The sequence below is a fragment of the Mandrillus leucophaeus genome, unplaced genomic scaffold, assembly GCF_000951045.1.
Source record: "Mandrillus leucophaeus isolate KB7577 unplaced genomic scaffold, Mleu.le_1.0 Scaffold618, whole genome shotgun sequence".
Lineage (NCBI taxonomy): Eukaryota > Metazoa > Chordata > Mammalia > Primates > Cercopithecidae > Mandrillus > Mandrillus leucophaeus.
In genome coordinates, this window is record NW_012106675.1 from 174871 (window position 1) to 193031 (window position 18161).

General features: G+C 41.7%; 2 protein-coding genes across 2 annotated transcripts; one reads left to right on the forward strand and one right to left on the reverse strand.

The window, feature by feature from the left end:
* Positions 1 to 367: 367 nt before the first annotated feature.
* Positions 368 to 1609, reverse strand: LOC105553918 (cytochrome c-like). Its single transcript, XM_012000106.1, has one exon. The coding sequence runs from the start codon at positions 1541 to 1543 to the stop codon at positions 1226 to 1228; it is 318 nt and encodes a 105-aa protein (XP_011855496.1). The 5' UTR covers positions 1544 to 1609; the 3' UTR covers positions 368 to 1225.
* A 7364-nt stretch (positions 1610 to 8973) lies between these two features.
* Positions 8974 to 13274, forward strand: PMAIP1 (phorbol-12-myristate-13-acetate-induced protein 1). Its single transcript, XM_012000107.1, has 2 exons — positions 8974 to 9254; positions 11607 to 13274. The coding sequence occupies exons 1-2, from the start codon at positions 9197 to 9199 to the stop codon at positions 11711 to 11713; spliced, it is 165 nt and encodes a 54-aa protein (XP_011855497.1). The 5' UTR covers positions 8974 to 9196; the 3' UTR covers positions 11714 to 13274.
* The last annotated feature ends 4887 nt before the right edge of the window (positions 13275 to 18161 follow it).

Genomic DNA, 18161 nt, shown 5'->3' on the forward strand with positions numbered 1-18161 from the left:
CACCTCTTTTTTTTTTTTTTTTTTTCTCTGAAATCAAAATGGTTCTGTTTATAATCACAGATTTCTGGTTGCAATTTGGCCTGTCATGTTTCCACCCAAGCACTGTGGCTTGCAAGCTTTCCCAGGAACGGCTTGTGTGTTTGAAATGAAGAATACACTATTTTAAAGTTTATTCCAGGGACTTTTAGGGTGGAACTGCCCCTCTTACTTGCCCTATTCCCTTCATTTTAGAAGTGGTCTTTTGACTTTTTTCATAGTATTATTTTACTTGATATATGTAAGAGGTTTATTTGGAAACAGAATGCTTGTTTGCTGGTGCTGCAAAGAAATAGTACTCGAACATAAATTTAATTTTCTTTTTTTTCCCCATGATCTGTGGTTTTCTTTTTAATTATCTTTAGTCTTGTGATCACACATAATTTTAAAATTTGTATATATCTCTGCTACTTTAATCCTTTTAAGTTGGCAAAAGCACCATTCCCAATCACAAATACACAGTTCTACAGTTTTATGTTTCTGAATGGCTGTTTAAAGACAATCCTAAATTATAACTGAGTTTGACTTACATTGTAAAGAATTCAAGAGTGAAGTTTAACTTGCTTCTATTTTAAAAGCATGTGACCTTATAGATTTATAAGATGTGAGAAGTGTTGAATAATCTTTAATATTACACATAAACAATACCAAAATGCCTTTCAATAAGTAAAAGGAACCATTTTAAATACAGGGAATTATAATTAGATTGGCATCGTTAAGGCCAAAACTCTAGACATTGCTACCTTATTTATCTTCAACCCTTGCCTTTAAGAGGCAAATGACAGGTGAATCTTGCTTGGTTCTGAGACAGTGAAGGAATTTCCCTAGTATTTAAATATATTCACATAACCAGCTATATAAATCTAAATATAAAACCAATCTCCAGTAAGTTTTAAGATAGCACGCACCATCTTTGTGAAAAGCTGAACATTACTAATGAAGTCTAATCATATGTTTAGAAGGAGTCAACAGTGATAGCATTTACTGAATTGGAATTACTATTAAAATTCAAAAACTGAACATATTCATTTAACCACAAGCCAGTCTTAGTTTTAAATCAGGACTGCCCAGCAAAATATGCTGTCAGTCATTCACGATCTGAATTCTGGTGTATGAGATCTATTAAAGTATGGTACACATAAAAAAAATGAGACATTTGTTTTGTAATAAAAAAGGCAGTGGCCAATTATTACTCATTAGTAGCTTTTTTGAGATAAGCTATCAAGTCTGCCCTTTCTTCCTTCTTCTTAATGCCGACAAAGATCATCTTTGTTCCAGGGAGGCACTTCTTGGGATTCTCCAAATACTCCATCAGTGTATCCTCTCCCCAGGTGATGCCTTTGTTCTTATTGGCGGCTGTGTAAGAGTATCCAGGGGCCTGACTTGTCTTCCGCCCGAAGAGACCATGGAGATTTGGCCCAGTCTTGTGTTTGCCTCCCTTTTCAACGGTGTGGCACTGGGAACACTTCATAGTAAAAATCTTCTTGCCTTTCTCAACATTACCCATATTTAATTCTCTTTTTAGTTGCTGGCGCAACGAAGATTCCCGCTCCGAAGCAGGACGTCCCCACACTCTAACTAACTTTCTTAGTAAGGCCATTTTTACTTTCTGCAGAAAGGGTGCTCGTAGCAGATGGAACAATGGCGAGAGCACATCCAAACAAAGGAAGGAAGCAATTTTTATTCCTTACGCAGTTTGTCCCTGCTACTTTGTCCTGTCTCCATTGGCCAGAGCCAGACAGCACAATCTAAACTAAAACCTGATTGGCTAACAGTTTAAAACTTTTTAAAATAGGTAAAAGTAATGGAAAGACAAAGGAAAAGAGGAAGTTGCATATGCCAAATAGGGAAGGGGCATAGGCTGCGAGCTGGAAGGTGCCTGTGAGCATGTCTGTCACAAATATATTGGTTAAGGTACAAGGACACAGAATGTACTACGTGCCTGTGAGCATGTTTAACAGCTACACAGGATAGGGCCTAACAAAGAGTTATTAGCATAAAGTGAGGAGGCTTGAAGGAAATTAGTCTTTAAAAGAAATTATTATTTTTAACATTTATGATTTATTTTTTAACAAGGAGGGAAACTTTGAAGAGGGAACTTTTTACTTTCTACATTACTGATCCAAACTTTTATATTCCTAGGAAGTCAAATGTGTCCTTGGGATTTAGCCTTCACAGCAGGCTTTCAAAATCCAGTCCAGTCCTAAAATGATGAAAATACTCACCTGTGATTTATTTAAGAACTTTTCAACGTGTTTGATATTTATATTTAAACATGTGAAATTCTGGAATTTGTTTTGATGCAGATAATGAGGTAGGAAACTGACATTAATGATTTTTTCTGAATGTATAATCAATCATCTTAAAACTACTTATGGAGGCTGGGCGCAGTGGCTCACGCCTGTAATCTCAGCACTTTGGGAGGCTGAGACGGAAGGATCATCTGAGGTCAGGAGTTTGAGACCAGCCTGGCCAACATGGTGAAACCCCGTATCTACTATAAATACAAAAATTAGCCGGGCATGGTGGTGGGTGCCTGTAATCCCAGCTACTTGGAAGGCTGAGGCAGCAGAATTGCTTGAACCCGGGAGATGGAGGTTGCAGTGAGCAGACATTGCACTACTGCATTCCAGCCTGGGCGACAGAGCAAGACCCTGTCTCAGAAAAACAAAAACAAAAACAAAACAAAAAAACCCACTTATGGAATAATCAATTCACTTTGTCTTCACTGAATTGAAATGCCACCTCCATCATATACATCATTCCTACATTTTGAGATCTGTATCTTTAGCTCTCTGCTCTGCAGAACTATTTAATACTGTGTTTATATTTGCTTTGTAATATTTTAAAGGGTAGGGGTGGTTCTCTATGGGCTTCTTACATTCCTAAAAAAAACTCTTCACGGCATTCTAATTGGAATTGCATTGTGTTCATAGAATAATTGGGCAGAGGAATGTCTTCTCATCCAGAAATCTTTCTTCCATTATGTCCTTCAACACACAACCAGGATTCTTCATTTAGGTTTTGCGTACGCCTTAGTAAGCATATTGATAGTTTTAAATTTTTTCAGAGATGGGTTCTTGCTGTGTTGCCCAGGCTGGAGTGTAGTGGCACCATCATAGCTCACTGCAACTACAAACTCCTAGGCTCAAGCGATCCTCTTGCCTCAGTCTCCTAAGTAGGTGGGACTACAGCTTTAAGCCACCACACTGAGTCTATACATACGTATTTCTTGTTACTAATTGAATGGTGCTTTTTAAAAACATTGATTTTTCTAACTGATTATGACTGAACTATAGCCTGTTATTGTTGGACTATAATAGACTATAAGAAGGCTGTTTTATTTTTCTTTTCTCTTTCAGAGATGGGATTTCCCTATGTTGCCCAGGCTGGTCTCAAACTCCTGGGCTCAAATGGTCCTCCTCCATTACCCTCCTAAGTAGCTAGGATTACAGGCACAACCCACAGAGCTCAGAGTTGAAGTCTGTTTAAAAAACTAATGTGGTATCGGCTGGGTGTGGTGGCTCATGCCTGTAATCCCAGCATTTTGGGGAGGCCAAGGTGGGGAGGATCACCTGAGGTCAGGAGTTCAAGACCAGCCTGGCCAACATGGCAAAACCCCACCTCTACTAAAAATATAAAAATTAGCTAGGTGTGGTGGCAGGTACCTGTAATCCCAGCTATTGGGGAGGCTGAGGCAGGAGAATCACTTGAACTCAGGAGGCGGAGGTTGCAGTGAGCCGAGATCGTGCCACTGTACTCCAGCCTGGGCGACAGAGCAAGATTCCATCTCAAAAAAATAAAAGAAAGAAAGAAAAGAAAAGAAAAAAAGAAATGCCAGGACTGTAGGCACCCACCAGAAGCTAGGAGAGGGAGGGAAGGATTCTTCTGGAGGCTTCATAAAGAGCATGCCCTGAAGGCACCTTGATTTTGGACTTCTTGAGTGCTGTGGCGTGATCTTGGCTCACTGCAACCTGATCTCAGCTCACAGCAACGTCTGCCTCCTGGGTTCAAGTGATTCTCCTACCTCAGCCTCCCAAGTAGCTGGGACTACCGGTGTGCACCACGGCCTGGCTAATTTTTGTATTTTTATTAGAGACGGGGTTTCACCATGTTGGTCAGGCTGGTCTCGAACTCCTGATTTTAAGTCATCCGCCCACCTCGGCCTCCCAAAGTGCTGGGATCATAGGCGTGAGCCACCGTGCCTGGCCTGAGAGAATACATTTCTATTGTTTTAAACCACCTAGAGTGTGGTACTTTGTTACAGCAGCCCTAGGAAGCTAGCATAAGATAAAATGTCAATTACAATGATGCTGAAACAAAAAAAACAAGACATTTTCGACTACAATGTGGTTCTACCCTAGTCAGGAAATATGGGAGTTTTAATAAGATAGGTTGAAACAGTGACTATCTTTGCTGACACTGCCATTTGTACTAGAATTACCATAATATTTTTACAAGTCACACTGTCTTGGGTCTTAGCTTGGTTAATCTACTCACACCACAGTCAGAGTGACTTTCTAGAGTTTTATTACATCAACTACCTGCTAAAAACCTTCCATAGTTCCCTATTGCCCCCACGATAATATCCAAACTTCTCCAGTGGCTTTTCTCCCTATCGCTTCTTGCCACTCCTGGCTTCACACTGCTGTCAGTCTCTGCCGAGAATGTCCTTCTTCCCTTTGGTTAGTGTGATTGCTTGGCCAACTTCTATTCGAGCCTCAGGTCCCTATGTGGATGCCTTTTCCTACTGATTGCTCTCCCCAGCAACCCTGTAATCTGCATTAATTTCCCTGGCTCAGGACTGACACACATCTTATCGCACCTGCTGGGTTACTATCCTTATCACCCTCTGGCCTTGCTACTCAAAGTTGTCCACAGAGCAGAAGCAGCAACACAGCCAGAGTTCATGAAAGATGCAGAATCTCAGGTCTAAGCAGAGCTCCAGAATCAGATGTACATTTTAAGAAGATATTCAAGTGATTCTTATGCACATGAAGTTTCTGAGTTACCGGTCTCTCAACCGAAGATTGCATAAGGGGCAGGGGCATTGCCTTCCCTTGGCCTAGTTCAGTGTCTGTCTTTTTGTTTTTTTATTTGTTTGTTTGTTTTTTGAGACAGAGTTTCGCTCTTGTTGCCCAGGCTGGAGTGCAATGTCGTGATCTCGGCTCACTGCAACCTCCACCTCCCGGGTTCAAACAGTTCTCCTGCCTCAGCCTCCCCAGTAGCTGGGATTACAGGCATGTGCCACCACACCCGACTAATTTTGTATTTTTAGTCGAGATGGGTTTTCACCATGTTGGTCAGGCTGGTCTCGAACTCTTGACCTCAGGTGATCCACCCACCTTGGCTTCCTAAAGTGCTGGGATTACAAGCGTGAGCCACACCGTGCCTGGCCTCAGTGTCTGTCTTAAAGAGAGATTTTTTTTTTTTTTTTTTGAGACAGATTTTTACTCTGTTGCCCAGGCTGGAGTGCACTGGCGCCATCTCGGCACACTGCAACCTCTGCCTGGGTTCAAGCGATTCTCCTGTCTCAGCCCAGCCTCCCGAGTAGCTGGGATTACAGGATTACAGGCATGCACCACCACGCCTGGCTAATTTTTGTATTTTTAGTAGAGACGGGGTTTTGCCACATTGGCCAGGCTGGCGGACTCCCGACCTCAAGTGATCTGCCTGCCTTGGCTTTCCAAAGTGCTGGGATTACAGGTGTGACAGATATAATCCATCAAATATTCCGGCTAATTTCCTGTTAACAAACATGTTATACAGGAAAACAACAACAACAAGTTTCCCTTTTATTAGAACAAACACAATCAGATCTACAGCCTGTATATTTTATCCCAGGCTGACTCTAAATATGCCTCATTTATATCTCATATCTTCTTGTTTAACGGTCAAATCCTAGTTTCTGCATGAAATGTACGAATGACTATTCTATTACTAATCATGCTTGTCTTGTTTGTCATTGTGGTTCATATATACATATATATACTTTTTTTTAACACTGACATTGAAATGATCAGATGTGCACTGTCATTTTTGAACTTGTTTCATGAGAAAGGATTATCTAATAGTTTTTTAAAATGTCATTTTCACCAGTCCTACTTAAAAAAAAAATAATAGGGAATTCTAACACTTCACGATACATTTTTATTAATTATTTTGTTTGGTCAAATATCTCTATTTGTTGCAAGCCCAACATTAAATGATACCTCCCTTTTCCAGAGGATATACAGTTGAGAGGCTATTCACTCTGCTTCTTCTAGCTGCTGCTTCTTTTTTTTTTTTTTTTTGAGACAGGGTTCTCACTTTGTCACTCAGGCTAGAGTGGAGTGGCTAGATCATAGCTCACTGCAACCTCCTCCTCCTGGGCTCAAGCAATCCTCCCACCTCAGCATCCCGAGTAGCTGACACTACAGCTTGTACTTGTATTATCTGCAGGGACGGGGTTTCGCCATGTTCCCCAGGTTGGTCAGGAACTCCTGGACTCAAGCGATCCCCCTGCCTCCACCTCCCACAGTGCTGAGATTACAAGCATGAGCCACCATGCCCAGCCAATTCTCTTTAGAGAATGTTAGCCCTGCCAAAGAGTTGTTTATGGACCATCTCAAATCCCAAATCTTTAAAAGTCCTCTATAAACCAGCTGAATTTGACCCATTTCCAAAGTCCACCTCCCCCCACTTCTTTCCGCTCTTTTCCTCTTTGCAAACTGAATTTGCAATTCCCTAAAAAACAGAGTTGCCTAAGGTTTGTATCCAGTACGGGTCACGTGACCAATTCTTTTCTAATGAAAATGTTAGAGGATGGGATTAACATACCTTTTGTAGGTAAACAATGTTATGATTCACTTTTTTTTTTTTTGGCTGTTGTTGAGTATATTCACTGCATTTCAGGGTGTGTGATTTGAACAACAGAAATTTAATAATTTATGCAACCAAAAAGTTAACGGTGTTCCTTATGTATTAAGTATGTCAAAATGAGCCTGGAGTGGTTTTGAATTACCACTTGGGGATAATAGATTTCAAGGCAGCATCTCCACTGTGCTTCCTGCGTCTTGTGATGATTCCTGAGTTCTGTCCACTCTTACTCGTTTGTATATACCCCACTCAAAAACAGCCAACATCAGCCTCGAAACTATGTTGTTTAAACTCAAGAGCAGTTTTGTTCCATGCTTATATTGTTGACCATACCTTCAGCAGGACCAAGCCATAAATAAATATTTGCTGGTTTGTGTTGATTGAATGATTTAAGATAAATAAACAACCTCAAATGCCTACTGAGGCTAGATAATGTAAATGGGAAAAGCAAACAGCAGGGAGTGGGGTGAACAGGAGCACCCTAGGTTCCTCTAAAGGGTGTGGCTTCAACCACACACTTCAAGCCTATTTTGCACTTTTGGAAGATGGATTCCGGGTTGTCAGAGCTTCTGGTTTTCCAAGAGATGCTGGAATCTGGGTTTTTCAAGCAATCCCTCAATGTTTAAAATGTTGGTCATCAATTCAAATTTTTACAATACATTTCGAAGGCCAATACTGTAAACCAAACTAAACACTTCTAGGGAGTCCATGCAACGAATTTGCAATCTTTTCATTAAACAGCACAGCTAATATGAAAACACGCTTTTTTTTTTTCTTTTTCTTTTTTGAGACAATCTTACTCTGTTGCCCAGGCTGGAGTGCAGTGGTGCGATCTCGGCTCACCGCAACCTCCGCCTCCCAGGTTCAAGCGATTCTCGTGCCTCAGCCTCCCAAGCAGCTGGGACGACCGGCGTGCACCACCAAGGCTGGCTAATCTTTTGTATTTTAGTAGAGACGGGGTTCACCATATTGGCAAGGCTGGTCTCAAACGAACCACCCGCCTCGGCCTCCCAAAGAGCTGGAATTACAGGCGTGAGCCACCGCGTTCAGCGAAAACACACATTTTCTAGGAAACTGATTGCTGGGAAGGCTACAGTGGGTAAGAGCTCTTGCTCTCTGTGGGCCTGCCTGGGTCGGGATAGGGGCAGTGCTCTTTGCCTAAGTGAACTTGGGCAATTTTCTGCAAACCTCAGTTTCCGCACCTGTAAAGTAGCAACAGTTGTTCTGAGGACGGAATGAGAGAATGCATGCCAAAGCCCTTAGCATGAAGCGGCTCCCAGTAACCGTTAACTACTCCTAATTACTACTCCTCATAATAGAATTACTCATGGCCTCGCCAAATATTGTGCAAATAGTTTCACGTTCCCAGGTAGCTCACTCCTCCCACAAAAGATTTGAACGTTTTCCGTATGATAACGATCCACTTGTTTTTGCTAAACATCCAGAATGGGCGATATCGACCTATCTGGAAGCTCGCACACAAATCTCTTCCCAATTCAAACACGATGTTCTTTCTGGCTGGCACCAGGGCTGCTGTTTGCAGTGACTTCCTGGGACCCGGCGCCTTCTCACAGAGCCTCTGGTTCTCCTCTGCGCTGATTACGGTTCTTCCCATTTCCCTTCCCTGTTACTGCCCATACTCTTCGAGTTCGAAAAGTTTCCTTTTCCAATCCCTTTCCGGGACTTGTTTACCCAAGTCTCTAATTGCCAAGGCCTTTGGTCTCTCCCCACCCACAACTTTCCTCCTGGGAAAACTTTCCTCCTGGGAAAACCCTTCTCCTGCCGCCACTCCCAGCTCCCGCCACCACTGCCGCGGACGACGCCCAGCGTTTGCAGATGGTCAAAGCCGACTCCCTTCTCCTCCCACCCCGTTTTGTAAGGAAGTAATTTCGCGGCCGAGGGCTCTGCGCCCCCAGCCGCGGGTCGGCGCCGCCGCGGGTCGGGAGCGTGTCCGGGCAGGTCGCGCTCGGCGGGGGACTTCCCCGCCCGCCTGGGTCGCGCGTCCGCTCCCCGAGCGCCGTCTGTGGGGCGGGGACAGGGGCGGGCCCGGCGTCTAGTTTCCCTACGTCACCGGGGAAGTTCTTATTGGACAAAAGCGTGGTCTCTGGCGCGGGGACCTCATAGTTTCCCGGGCACTCACCGAGTGTACTTGGCAGTTCCGCGCGTCCGAGCAGTCGATCCCGGCACCCCTGCCCGCGGGTCTGTTCGTGTTCAGCTCGCGTCCTGCAGACGTCCGACGTGCTCCAGTTGGAGACCGAGGTTCCCCGGCTCTGTAGCTGAGTGGGCGGCGGCACCGGCGGAGATGCCTGGGAAGAAGGCGCGCAAGAACGCGCAACCGAGCCCAACGCGGGCTCAGGCAGGTACCGACCCGCAGGGGCCAGCGAAGACCCAGGCTGGGCGGGGTCGGGGCCGGGGTGGAGGTCTCGGTCGGGGCGGGCTCAGCCCGTCGGGGCTCGGGCACAGACTGCGCAGGGGCTCAAGGTCGGGCCAGGTCTGTGCCCTGGCGCGAGCCTTAGGGGCGCCTCCAGAAAGTTCTTCGGGGGTTTTCCCCAGGACAGCGGGGACTGCAGGGACGGCAGGGACGGCGAGGGACCAGGCCGGATTTGGGATTGGGATGCAACTGCATTTCACCAGAGGCAAAAAGCTCGTCTCCTCCTCCCCACTTGCCCTTCCGCGGGGCCACGAGGAACAAGTGCAAGTGTAGGCGGCTGCTTCTGGGAGAAAGTCATTGTCGCGGCAGAAGGGGCAAGAGAGGACTCCAGAGACCGCCTGGACTCCCAGCCCTTCCAGAGACGGCCCCACAAGGGCAACCTGTGTTCAGGAGCCTAGAAAATCTTGTAATATTTAAATAATCGATCATGTGGGAGTTGGGGATAGGAGAATAGGAGTTAGTCCGCTCCCTTTTTTCATTCATTCATTCTCACTCCCCGCCCCCATACTTACAACTCCATCATAACTTTTCAGGCCAGCGCCCCGGCCCCATCCTTTTTCTAAATCTAACCAGAGCCCGAAATCTGTGTGGGCCATACTGCTGTTGCATCAGACGATTATACGCCCCCCGCCCCCCCACCTTTTAAGTTACTTTCATTTTATAGAGCTCCTGGGGCGTACTAAGGAAGTGGAAGTGGTGCATTGCAAATGTGACCATGCCTAAGTTGGTAACAGGCTGCTGTCTCTGGCTCTTGTGTAGGATGGAAAAAGCTTTGTCTACCTTTTGTGATGTCCTAGGATTCTGACCGTATTTCTTTCTGAAGCATCTTACCTGTGCATAGCACTTTCTGGTCCGACTTAATTCCCAAGAATAAGAAGCAGCACAAAGTTCCCCTTAAACTTGATTTGATTGATACTAATACATTTATAGGTGTGTAACTGCAATTTTTAAAAAATTAAGGAAGTGAACGGGAACTATTTTCTGCCTTGTTTTCTACATTTTTGGTGAAAGGGATAACTTTTCCACTTAGAATTCAGGGCTTCCGATGTCGGATGCTGAATGTTATTTAGTGTTTCTTTTTTACTTTTAGGACTGTATATTAATATATCTCAATTTCTGTAGAACACATGTCTATGTAAATACTTCCCAAAATGTTTGATCCTGTAGCCCATAAAGAATAACGTCTTAGGAGATTTATTAGGTCTCTTGGTGTAGGAGTTAGGAAATATTTCACTCACCTCTTGCAGAGAGAAATTGGTTGAAATATAGGTTTAAAATTTTGCTTTACTATATATTTACAGCTTTGATTTGTTTTGAACCTAAATATAGTATTTTCAGAGTCGATTTATAAAATAGACCAGATTTTAATTTGTAATCATGATTTTTAATGTTTGTAGTCATGAAGTAAACCCAGAAGACCTCAAGCTGCTCTTTGAAATATTCAAGAAAATTGAAATTATAGTCAGTATAGATATGATATTATAGTCAGTATAATGTTAACTGCACTTACTGAAAAAAGTGTACTTGGAAATTATAAGCATTATTTTTCTTAATATTCAGTTTAGAATAACTCAGTTCCAAAAAGTAGTACATATGTGAATTAAACATCACTTATTTTCTGCTCCTCTCATTCGCATAAAGGCAAAGGATTGGTACAGAATCGGGTTATAGGAAGAAGTGGGGTTACATTAAAATAGAAATGTTTAAATTATTTTAGAGAATGTGGACTTAATTTTAGAATAAAATTTTATGAGTCTTTTATGAGAAAATAACAGAGTTTTTTTTAACGAGAAAAAGAATACATTTAGATTTGCCTATATAATGAGAGTATAACCTAAGCTGTAAATTATTGCCATTTGAAAATCAAATCCTACTTGAAAGCCACACAGAACTTGACTTCTGTTTCCCAGCCAACCTTAAATGAAAGAGAAAAAGATGACATCATCTAAGGCTGGTAAAATGACTAATGCTACTCTTTGTACTATCTGACATATTTGAAAGTAAGGCAACACTTGCCTCATCCAGGATGCATTTTTAAAAAACTCAAAGTAAATGTCTTTATTCTTACCTCAACGATTGCTTTCGGTGAGTCACAATGTGTGTGTGTGTGTGTGTGTGTGTGTGTGTTTTCCATTTGGAAAACAGGTGCATATAAAGCCAAAGTTAAGAGAAATGCTTCGTGGGATACTCAGTTTGTCACTAGTGTGGGCGTATTAGGTCTTGCTGGTTACAGTTTGTAATATCATCAATGTTAATGTCCATGTTTTGCTTTCCTTCTCAGAGCTCGAAGTCGAGTGTGCTACTCAACTCAGGAGATTTGGAGACAAACTGAACTTCCGGCAGAAACTTCTGAATCTGATAGCCAAACTCTTCTGCTCAGGAACCTGACTGCATCAAAAACTTGCATAAGGGGACTCCAAAAGAGACTTTTTCTCAGGAGGTGCATACTTCATAAATTTGAAGAAAGATTGCATTGTAATTGGGAGGAATGTGAAGGCACATTCACGGGTGCCCTTGGAAACGGAAGATGGAATACATCAAAGTGAATTTCTGCTTGAGATTTCCCAGATTATCATTCTTTGGGATGAGAGAACATTATAAAACCACTTTGTTTATTTTAAAGCAAGAATGGAAGACCCTTGAAAATAAGGAAGTAATTATTGACACATTTCTTTTTTACTTAGAGAATTGTTCTAGTGTTTTTGCTGAAGGTTACTGCTGGCCTAGTGTAAAGGGAGATGACCAATGATTAGACTGGGCGGCTGGGAAGAAACAGTTCAGTGCTTTGTTGTTGCTGTTTTTGGTGTTTTGCTTTTCAATGCCAACTCAGCACAATGTATGAGATTCGGTTTATACATATTACCTTGTTATAAGGAAAAAATTCATTCTGAGAACACTGAAATGTTAGAGTCAATGTTGATTTCTTAGGTCACTACACAATGTAAAATCATTTGTTTCTTTTGACTCAAATTGTATGGCTTCTGTTCAGATGATCTTTCATTCAATGTGTTCCTGTTGGGCATTAGTGGAAACTATGGAAAACTGGAAAATAACTTTGAAAAAATTGGATAGAAGTATAGGAGGGTTACTTGGGGCCAGTAAATCGGTAGACTGAACATTCAATATAATAAAAGAACACAGGGATTTTGTATAACCAGGGATAATTAAAGGAAAAAAGAAGTTGATTTTTAATTGATGTTTTTAAAACTTAGTAAAACAAATATTCAGAAGTAACTTGATAAGAAATGAATGTTTCTAAAGAAGTTTCTAAAGATTTGGAAAATGCTCCTTGTCACATTAGTTAGTGTGCACCCTACAAAAAGTGACCTTTTAATATAAATTAAGAATATTTTTATAATTGGAATATACTTTTCTTAAAAAAAAGGAACAGATAGTTTCATCTAGAATGAAAGTTCCACATATGCATCAGTGAATATAGGTATCTACACACACTTACCTACTTATATGGATATCTGTATAGATAATTTGTATTAGAGTATTATATAGATTCTTAGAAGGGTCGCAAGTAAGTTTCATTTTTTATCTGGGCTATATACAGTCCTTAAATGCATAAAAGAAATAATGCCATGATTTTATTTCAGCAAAAATAATTTTATTTATTTTGCCTATTTATAGTTAAAATATTTTTCTTTAGTTTGAAAATGTGTATTAAAGTTATGTTTTTGAGTTACGAGAGTCTTGTAACTACTTGAATTTTTAGTTAAAATATCTTAATGTAGGTTATAGTCACTTTAGATGGAAGATTACCTCACATATGTTTTCTTCAGTATTACTTAAGATTGTTTATTTAGTGGCCGAGTTTTTTTCTTTTCAGCCTAGAGGCAGATATCTTACCATCTGGTATTTATGGTCTGTCTTGTATTTAAATATATGTACACATATAAAAGTTGATACTGTGGCAGTAAACTATTAAAAGTTTTCACTGTTCTTTTCTGTGTGTTAATTTTGTCTTCATCTTGTAAGCTGCTAACTAGTAAGTGTTCATTATCAAGCCAAAGTATTTTAACTGATTTCCATCAGCAGACATCCTCTGACCTTCTGACCACACTGTCTCCTCCCAGTAGTTGGAGTAGAAAATATAGGAGAATTTGCACGATTTCTGCTGTCAAGGGACTTACACTTTAATTGGGAGGGAAAATAGTGAAAAATAGGAAATGAATGCCCTACATAGGTCCTTTTTTTTTTTTTTTTTAAATTTCTTCTGAGACAGAGTCTTGCTCTGTTCCCCAGGCTGGAGTGCAGTGGCACGATTTTGGCTCACTGCAACCTATGCCTCCCGGGTCCGAGTGATTCTTGTGCTAAAGCCTCCCCACCGCGCCACCACACTGGGCTAATTTTTGTGTTTTTAGTAGAGTTGGGGATTTCACCATGTTGGCCAGGCTGGTCTTGAATTCCTGGCCTCAAGTCATCTGCCTGCTTCGGCCTCCCAAAGTGCTGGGATTACAGCTTATAGAGATTCATGATCTCATTAGAGGTGTTTTGTGAGCTGGCATCCTTGACTGCTCCTGGGTCTGTCTGGCAAGAGGAGCCACAGGACGGTTTCCTTTTTGGCGACCTCACACTTCTTCCTCTGCTTCCAGCGCTAGAGTAGCAAAGATTGCTTCATCTGAGGTTAGTCATGTGCAAAAGTAGATGTAACTCAATGGCCTTCCTGTTTGAGTGTGTGAACTAAAAGATACCCTTAGTTTTTAGCTTCGATCTGGGAGCCACATCTTCACCCCGCCCCTGCCCTGGGAAAGAGTCAGCTGACACCTTAGAATGTAAATTGCCTTCCTAAAATGGGAAACTTGGGGAAAGGAGGAGGAGTTACTAGAGGAAAAGAAGAACCGAACCGGAGAGCTGAAGGATGCTGGGGTTATGGACAAGATATATAACAATGCCTGCAGGGAACGACTTCCATCTGGGAAAGTGGGGTGGGGGCGGGAGCTTGGCTTCAGAAAGGGTGGGGACAAACTGCATGGTTTGATTTGAGAATCACTGGAAGAGTAACTCCTGTCCCTAAGACTCTTCGCATAGCCAGAACTGTTTTGCTAAACGTGCACCTTAGTAGTTCTCGCCACCACTAGAAAACAAATAAGGAAAAAAGTGTACCTCAAGCTTTTCTTTTATATAAAGAGTAACACATGAAAGTTTAGGCACAGATTCACAATCTTCAGGTATTAGAACTATATATTTTTTTGAGAACCATATTTTAATGTTAAAAAATGTCCAAGATGTTCAGGCAATTCTAATTATATCTGTTGACTGACAACAACTGCTAGGTTTTAAATTTGCATTTATATTATAAAAGAAAATGTATCTACCCGTGAATCAGTCGTTCCTCAGTTTAAAGAACTGTGTGTTGTGATTTGGGTTTTGGAATCCATTGCAATAACTCTACAAACCCCTCCCTGCGCCACTTCCTCTCCTCAGTCACTGAGCAGAAACCACCTAAAGGGTGAAAAATCCTGTAAATCTCCTTGTCAGTCGTCAAAGGGGACGATCCATCAGGAAGAGAACCAACACCTTAAAAATAGATTTCTTAGGTCACTACACAACGTAAAATCATTTGCTTCTTTTGACTCAAATTGTATTGCTTCTGTTCAGACGATCTTTCGTTCATTCAGTGTGTTCCTGTGGTAACTGGAAGTGGTGTGACTGGAAGTGGTGTGATACAAGGAGTATCCCACTTTAGAATCCTGAAGCTGGACTTTCAAGGCAAAATCATGAATGAGCCGTGTGACCTTGGACAAGACAACCTCTCTAAGCCACATTTAATCTGAAATTGAGACTTAGATCCTCTTTAAGGTCCCTGAAGTTGGAATCATAAAATGGGATGGCAAAGCAGTCTGAAGAAGGTCTCCCACCTAGTTCCAAGTCTGTTGGCCCCCACTTCTGAGCTCATTTCAGACACTGTAAGAGGGAAGTTAAGGGTTTGCAAAAAGAAGCAGGGGAGTGGGATTTTAAAAGACCTCCCAAAATTTCTGTTTTCTGGATTCTTCTCCCAAACATTGACTGTAAGTCTTAGAGGAGGTTGAGTGGGAACCTCTTGCACTTGTATTTTCTTGGAAAGGAGAGTTTGCTATGCATGCAAGCTTTCCCAGTGATGACATCACTGCCAGAATTCCTTCTTATGTGTAGCTGAAAATAGATAGGGTCACCTGATAGACACAACCTGCCGTGTCATCACGTGGATTTTTTCAAGTAATAGTTCATGGTTAAAGAGCAAAACATTTGTCAATACCGCCCACGCACTAACTTCAGTTTCTCTTTTAAACACTTACAGAAATCTGTTCAGCCAATTCAGGGTGAAACATTCATGCTCATGATTTATTCCCTTATGGTTTTCTTCCAAGTATGCCATTCTTAAAATCACCAGAGAAATGGGAGAGTTGATAAGAGTTATAGATGGGGATTTTGGATTCTTTAATTTAGCAAGTTATTAACCACATGCTCTGCGCACCTCCCAACCACCCCCCTGCCCTGATCCATGTAATCTACGCTCTCTGCCATTAGAAATTGCTCAGTGCGAGAAGCCTCGGCTTGGGTTTCCACTGTGCAATAAGATAGAACAGAACAACATAGAATGTGCAAATAACTCCTTGGTATTTCTTGTGTTTTAGGAAAAAGGCCGCTATTGTTCTTCTCATGCTCTGTCACTATGATCTCTAGCAGACCTTTGAGATTTGCCCATTTCCAAATTCACATCTTTACTCAGCCATTTTCAAAACGACTATGTCCCTCTTCCACAGTTGTCATTGTCATTGTCTCTGGTTTCAGAATTGTCTTTTTGCCACTTTGCGCGACTCTGGATAAATATTTGATCTCTGTTTTCTTATAAACTGGTCCAAAATATATCTATTTCAAAGCATCGTTGAGAATCAAATGAGATGAGATGAACACAGTGCCTGGTTCACAGTCAGTGTCCATTGAGTGTGAGTTAACTTTCCCGACAAGACAGAGGGAGGGTTAGAGATTAGCTTTCTTACAAAGCTATGGAAGATCTTACCCAGTTAAGATCGTTAGACTGAACCGAAACCTTTCAAAGGAAGGCGGGTAGGGCAGTGGTGGAGCTGGAGGGGAAGTGGCAGTTTTTCCCTTGATGAGGCCATCTGCTTTTCATTTATAAACTCTTAGTAATGGTAAACCGTTTTTTTTTTTTTTTTTTTTTTTCACCTGGTATACAACAGGTTTCACAAGCACTATTTAATTGTCCAAATCCCCTTGTATGTATTCATATAAAAATCAGGTCCTGATTTACATAATAACATCTCAAGAAGTAGAAAGTTAGTTCCAGTCTGGTTATTTTTGACTGGGGTAAGGTTAGATTTGGGTACAGTAATTCTTCAAAAGGGAATCTTGAAATGCTCTCCCTGAGATAAGACAAAAAATTCATGAATTTGGAAAACACAGGTCAAACCCCAGCTGCCTTTGTTTTTGCCTTTAGGGAGTCAGTTGCATGCATCCACAGGGGTGCAATAGTGCTACTTTAAGACTATACTTATATAACTCATATATACTTATATATATATGTATATACATATGTACACATTTGAGTATATACTAATAGGAACAAAACTTCCACTAGATAAATACTACTCACTGACAAACCCATTATGTGCCAAATACTTTAGAAACATAAATTTATTAATTCACCTGGTGCTCACACACTGCTATTGGGAAGGTCTGATTATCTTTTTCATTCTATAGTCAAGGAAGCAGCCTCAGAGAAGCAGCAGTGTCCTCAAAGTCCCAAAGTAGTCAATTGGCAAATGAGGAGAAGTCACAGGATTTGAACTTGGGCTTTTCTCTCTTTCTTTCTTTTTTTTTTTTTTTTGAGACAATCTCGCTCTACTGCCCAGGCTGGAGTGCAGTGGTGTAATCTTGGCTCACTGCAGTTTCCACCTCCTGGGTTCAAGCGTTCTCGTGCCTCATCCTCCTGAGTAGCTGGGATTACAGGCTCACACCACCACGCCTGGCTAATTTTGCAGTAAAGATAGGGTTTTGACATGTTGGCCAGGCTGGTCTCGAACTCGTGACCTCAAGTGATCTGCTCTCCTCAGCCTTCCAAGGTGCTGGGATTACAGGTGTGAGCCACCTTGCCGGGCCTGAACTTGTGCCTTTCTGACCTCAAAATTCTTTTATCTTCCTACCACAATGCGACTGCCTCCCAGCGTGGGGCTGGAGGCAGGATCCCCATCCCAGAGCAACGCTAGTTTGTTTTCCATCCACTGTCTCATTAATTACAACCAAGGTTTACACCCCTGGGTGTTCCGAGGAAGGCTGATGATTAAGTCAGCTGACATGCAAAAAAAAAAAAAAAAAAAAAAATACAGCGATCATTGCGTCCCCCATTTGCACTCATCTGGCACAGGGGCTTTCCAATCTGCAGGAAATTTGGAAAACACAGGTCAAACCCCAGCTGCCTTTGTTTTTGCCTTTAGGGAGTCAGTTGCATGCATCCACAGGGGTGCAATAGTGCTACTTTAAGACTATACTTATATAACTCATATATACTTATATATATATGTATATACATATGTACACATTTGAGTATATACTAATAGGAACAAAACTTCCACTAGATAAATACTACTCACTGACAAACCCATTATGTGCCAAATACTTTAGAAACATAAATTTATTAATTCACCTGGTGCTCACACACTGCTATTGGGAAGGTCTGATTATCTTTTTCATTCTATAGTCAAGGAAGCAGCCTCAGAGAAGCAGCAGTGTCCTCAAAGTCCCAAAGTAGTCAATTGGCAAATGAGGAGAAGTCACAGGATTTGAACTTGGGCTTTTCTCTCTTTCTTTCTTTTTTTTTTTTTTTTTT

Bases quoted from the DNA above. Each gene is read 5' to 3' on its own strand.
- PMAIP1 (XM_012000107.1), top strand. From the start codon at position 9,197: ATGCCTGGGAAGAAGGCGCGCAAGAACGCGCAACCGAGCCCAACGCGG. The intron at 9,255-11,606 runs GTACCGACCCGC...TTTCCTTCTCAG, and splicing joins CCCAACGCGGGCTCAGGCAG to AGCTCGAAGTCGAGTGTGCT.
- LOC105553918 (XM_012000106.1), bottom strand. From the start codon at position 1,543: ATGGGTAATGTTGAGAAAGGCAAGAAGATTTTTACTATGAAGTGTTCC.